Source organism: Pterocles gutturalis, unplaced genomic scaffold (genome assembly GCF_000699245.1).
Source record: "Pterocles gutturalis isolate BGI_N339 unplaced genomic scaffold, ASM69924v1 scaffold10920, whole genome shotgun sequence".
Lineage (NCBI taxonomy): Eukaryota > Metazoa > Chordata > Aves > Pterocliformes > Pteroclidae > Pterocles > Pterocles gutturalis.
Window position 1 is genome coordinate 5,069 of NW_010138272.1, and position 5,425 is coordinate 10,493.

A 5,425-nucleotide genomic window follows, 5' to 3' on the forward strand; every position below is an offset into this window, starting at 1 on the left:
GATGTTATGATACAAAAAGCTACACCTCATCTTTCTTTTACGGATATCTAAGAAAAATAACATAGTTATTTGCTGAGACATGACCATGATGGTTAGAGACTCAGGGAATCTTACTCCTGTAAACAGTATTTCCATAACAAACTGTAATTTGGCACAGTAGACAAAACGTGCAGTTGTTAATGACTAGACTGAGAAAAATTACAACTTGAAAACAAGATGATTTCAGACAAATGACAGCTGTTGAATTCTTGTTTCTTCACTTCAAAGGCACACATACCTTTTCCTAAATGTGTATTTATACTCATGTATCTAGCTGTTCCTGTAAGGCTCTTGTGTTCTCGATATGGTATGTGCTTCTTGGTTTCCGGATCTATATACTCCTTTGCCAAACCAAAATCTATAATATGAATAATTTGCTGGGTTTTGTTTCCAGGTCGTCCTATTAAGAAGTTCTCAGGTTTTACATCCCTGTATATCAAGTTCTTCGAATGGACATACTCCATACGAGAAATCTTTAATAAAAGAGAAAAACAACAGAAAGTTTAGTTTAAGCTTCAGGTTGCCACATTAAATTGTGGTAGAAGCTAAATATCTTACATTGACTTTATATTAATAGGAAATCACCCCTCCTATCGCCTTAAAAACAAAGGGCTATTACTCTTAACAAGGTATCTCCCAGTCAAAGCCAATGAAAACTGTGCATATCCCCTAAGCAGACACACCACATGGTGTATTGGAAACTTTCACACTGGACATTAGATATGAATCAGTATATAACCGAAGTTATCTTCTTTAAGAAAAGCTGGCATAAAATATATTTTGTGCAAATTAAAACTATAACCAACAATTATGTCAAAGAGTGAGCAGCAAATTTAAATGTAGGTCTATTACACATTAAAGGTATAAACAAGATAAGCATGGAAAGTTCACCACTACGCATATAACTTCTACTCTAGCTGGATCACTTTCTATCAGAATTTATATATTCAGAAAGGAACACCAAGATGAACTCTGTATTTGTGATGACTTGAGCATTTTAAAAAATAAACTTTGTAATTTTGGCTGTAAATAAGCTGCATATGGCTATATGTCTATAGTTGCAAGCCTGTTATACAACTACAGTCATGTTTTAAACAGCTATTTTTACCCTTCATGGGTAAAAATTTCGGAAAGTGGTTTAGTATCATTAATATTTTATAAGGTCTTATTTAAAACACACTGTATCAAGGCAAACATGCAAAGCCTTATTTTGCCTTTTCTCTTTCCACTTCCACACACCCTCAGGTGGGAACCAAATGAAAAAATCCTCAAGAAAAGGGAAAAATTCTTCAAAGAATAATTTTGTGCTATTTTAGTATTTCTGGAAGGGTCTGGGGGATTTTTTTTTGATTGTTTGTTTCCTTGCTTTCTTTCCAGGGATGCCTAGGAAAATATTTATGCTATTTAGGAGTCCCATCACCCAACTACTTTCATGGATTAAAAGTAATTTTATTTCATGAAGGTTTTCTTTTTAAATACGTTAAACTAAAATTCCTTATTTCAGGTTGTAATTATGAGAATTCAGAAGACACAATTAAACTACATTCATGCAATGATTCTAGAAAAAATAGAAAAAGTAAATGAAAGTGACATGACAGTTTTTCTGCTAAGACAGTATCACAGGCTCTTCAGAAGCCAGAAACATCAATTTAAAACATGGGAAGTGCAAATCTCTTAAGTGAAATAAGCATTTAACACATTGAAGATTGACTTAGTTATTCTAATGAACACTAAAAGTAACACCTATTCTACTTACCAACTGTATGGCTATCATAAGAACGGTTTTAAGAGAAAATGTCCTACCACACAAGTCAAATAAATCTTCCAGACTAGGTCCAAGTAGTTCTAGCACCATAGCATTATACTTGCCACATGGGCCAAAATAGTAAACCTGAGGTATTCCATCTGTAAAATGAAGATACAAAGGAATTATAAGAGGTTAAATAAGATTAATGAACATACCAATAAAATTCCTACCTGATTTCAAATTGTTCTGAAGTTAAAAACACATTGTTTACACAAAAGCAACAATAAAACCTCATAAAAATTACAGGTAAAAGATACAACAGGAGTAATGAAGGTAGTACCAGTTTCATTAAATGTTTAGTGAATATTACATATTTGACTTGTGAAAGATTTAAAGCTTTCTATAAAAAATAAAAATCAGAACCTATCTGTTAGGTTTTGTAACAGTAAATTGAAACAGCATTTTAAAAAGGTATGAAGAGAGGTTTAAATAAGCTCCTTTTAAAAAAATAGGCATTTAAATTAACCATTTCAAATTAAGGCTATGACAAGCCTACATTAATGAATAAAATCACCTTATTATCTATACAAATAATTTAAAAATCCCAAAGAGATTAATGAATCCTCAATTTTAATGAGACATTAAGCCAAGTTTTAGATGCATCATCAAAATAAAAATACCATAGATGACAAATTGTTATAGTCATCACTTTTTAGGTTTTTTTTTTCCCCAAATACAAGCATTGTCTACTCAAATTTGTACTGAAAGCCGTTTCCTGTCTTGTCTTCCTCCATTACTTTTGGTTTCTGTTCAGCTAGCCCATAAAAGAAAACATTTTTCTTAAATGTGAGTTAGTCTATTAAAAACCTAAACACCACAGAGTAGAAGTTTGGTGGGTTTTATTTTTTTTTTTAATCTAGATTTCTAGTAAAATGTACGGTAGACTGAGATTTATTAGTTCAAACCATCTGAGGGACAGGGATTTTTTTAATATAATCACAAAAACAGGTGGCAAAGGGAATTTTTAGAAGTCTCAAGGGGAACCCATGATAAAGATTCACCCTGATTTCACTGCTGAAGTATCACACCAGACACTGCCCAACTTGCTAAATTCTTTCAAAAATTCATGTCCAGAAAGAATCCATTAAATTCTATTCTGCCAAATCATTAAAATTATTTTAAAGAAAAATATCTTTAATACACAGTTCCACACTTAAAATTTTATACTAACACAAAATCTTAAGATTTTGTTGTGTTTTGTTTTTTTTTTAACTCAGAAAATTATTAAAATAAAAATTAAGTTAAGAATAATATATGGCAACAAAAACATCCCACTGGTAACAATGTTCAGGTAACAATCTCTTTTAATATTCTTTAAACAGGTATAAACTACATCTCTACCTAGAAGGGTAAGAGACAAATTTAATGTTAAAGCTACATTTGTTTTCAAATTTTGCATGGAGTCTAAAATGTGACCTGTGACTCTGATACCTTATTTCCAGGTCTAATATTTTTCCTGACATAAAGTAAATGTTACATTCTCCAACACAAAACACTTCAAGAATATTAATTTGATGTTCATAAAAACTATAAAAAAGAGACTGCACTATTGTATCAAAAATTTATTTTTGTTGAGTTTTCTATGGCAGCATTCCAGAAACCCTGGCAGGAACACATTCTTACATCACGATTCCTCAGACAGCTGGTGATACTGCGGCCATAAATGTCTTGAAAACTAGGGCTAAAATTCACACGTGTTGCACTGAGAAGATTCTCATGCTATCTAGTCGGCTACCAGAACCACTGAACAAATGCCTCCTGACATGCGCAGCTTAGAGTAGCAAAACTACACGTTCTCTGAAAAAATTACTTCTGTTCTTTCCCCTGAACAGAAACTTAATAAACAAGTCCATATAACAAGACTTCTCCTGGCACAAGAGGATAACAAGTTAAATATGTTTATCAAATTACTTAAAGGTATCTAAACCTTTAGTAGAAACATAGCCAACTTTCAGTTTAAGTTAGCGGTGCACGTAAGATCACCTACTTCCCTAGAAAGTGCTTGCTGAAAGAATATTTGACAAAATAAATGCAGGCATCAAAAGACTGAAAATGTTCTTTAATATTCTTGAGCACTGCATTTACAATTATGCTACCAACAATGACACATTCTATCTTCATGTTCATACATACTCATATACTTTATCAATACAATGAACAGCACATACATTCCAAAAATTAATACCAAAATATTCTGCACTTCTGGACTTTATAGCTTTACATAAACAACAGCCTTAAGAAGCCAGGCAACTCATAAGTTTGAAAACATCAATATTTAAAGGCTTATGATCCAATTTTACTTCTGCCTTTCTGTACATATGCATTGTGTGTCTTTAGAATTAAAAATAACTTCATATCATTGCCTGTATTCATTTTACACCTCCTCATATGCACAGGACTTCTTACTCATTCAGCAGAATAAATTTTGTTCACTTAAGGAAGCTAGTTACTCTGGATCAGTATGTAAATTCTGTGTCTCATTTACTCTAAATATTCAATACTCTGAAAATGTTTTGTTTTGTTTTACTTTCATGTGAGCTTTTTCTATGCTGTCCATTGTTACAACACTCTACAGAACTACAAAACCTATTTTCAGAAAACCCTAATGAAACACTGGATTTTGCCTTCCTTCTCTGTATGGCAAATGTAAGTTTAATAAGGAAAACATTCCCAACTCTGTGTGTTTTTTGAGGTACATCAAATCTCAAGGTTTTCATGCCTTACTACAGTGCTACTTACACTCAGGGAACTGATTTGTAACTGTGTCAACTACAGCTCTGGGTGTAAAAAACAAACTAAGAGCCTTACTGTTTTGGCAAAGTTAAAACCAAATGCTTACAGTATTTCTGAGAGCATTTTCACTAATCTCTCTTCCTACAGGTGAGAATGAAAATATAACCGCTACAAATCCAGCTTAACTGTTCAATTTTCTGAAGGCTAGAGCTTCCACTTGTTTTTAAAATACGTATAATCATACCCATATCTAACTAATATACTTAACCCACATAATCATACCCCTTTCAGAAAGGCTTAACAAGAGTAGCTTATTGCTACTAATGCAAGTATATTGACAACACTTCACACTAAGGCAGAACATAGTACAAGACAGCGGTTTTAATTTTTAAAAATCATCCATAATTATCAGATACTGGAACAGAAAAGATATTTGTACATGTAAGGGGATGTCATAAGTCTGGAACTCAAGTTATCTGCCTCCACTTTCTAGTATTCTGGAATTACACATGGAAATGTGGAGGTAGCTGAAGCAGTAAATTAAGTCATCCAACAGATGTACAGAAACATAGAATATAAAATAAAACAGAATAGAACAGAATCATTACGGTTGGAAGAGACCTCAAGGATCATGAAGTCCAACCATCAACCCACACCACCTAACTCACTAAACCACGTCCCTGAGCACCACATCTACACGTTTCTTGAACACCTCCAGGGATGGTGACTCCACCACTTCCCTGGGCAGCCTATTCCAATGACTGATCACTCTTTCAGGGAAGAGATTTTTTCTAATATCCAGCCTAAACCCCCCATTGTGCAATCTGAGGCCATTTCCTCTTGTCC

The 5,425-nt window shown here is 33.2% G+C and overlaps 1 protein-coding gene across 1 annotated transcript; it reads right to left on the bottom strand.

Annotated features, from left to right (window-relative positions):
* Positions 1-277: 277 nt before the first annotated feature.
* Positions 278-1,940, bottom strand: LOC104457673 (casein kinase I; the record flags this gene model as incomplete). The annotated part of the gene is made up of 2 exons (XM_010082934.1): positions 1,796-1,940; positions 278-512 (listed from the first exon to the last, which is right to left on the bottom strand). Coding segments are annotated over exons 1-2 (334 nt in total), but the record flags the coding sequence as incomplete, so codon positions are not given.
* Between the last annotated feature and the right edge of the window lie 3,485 nt (positions 1,941-5,425).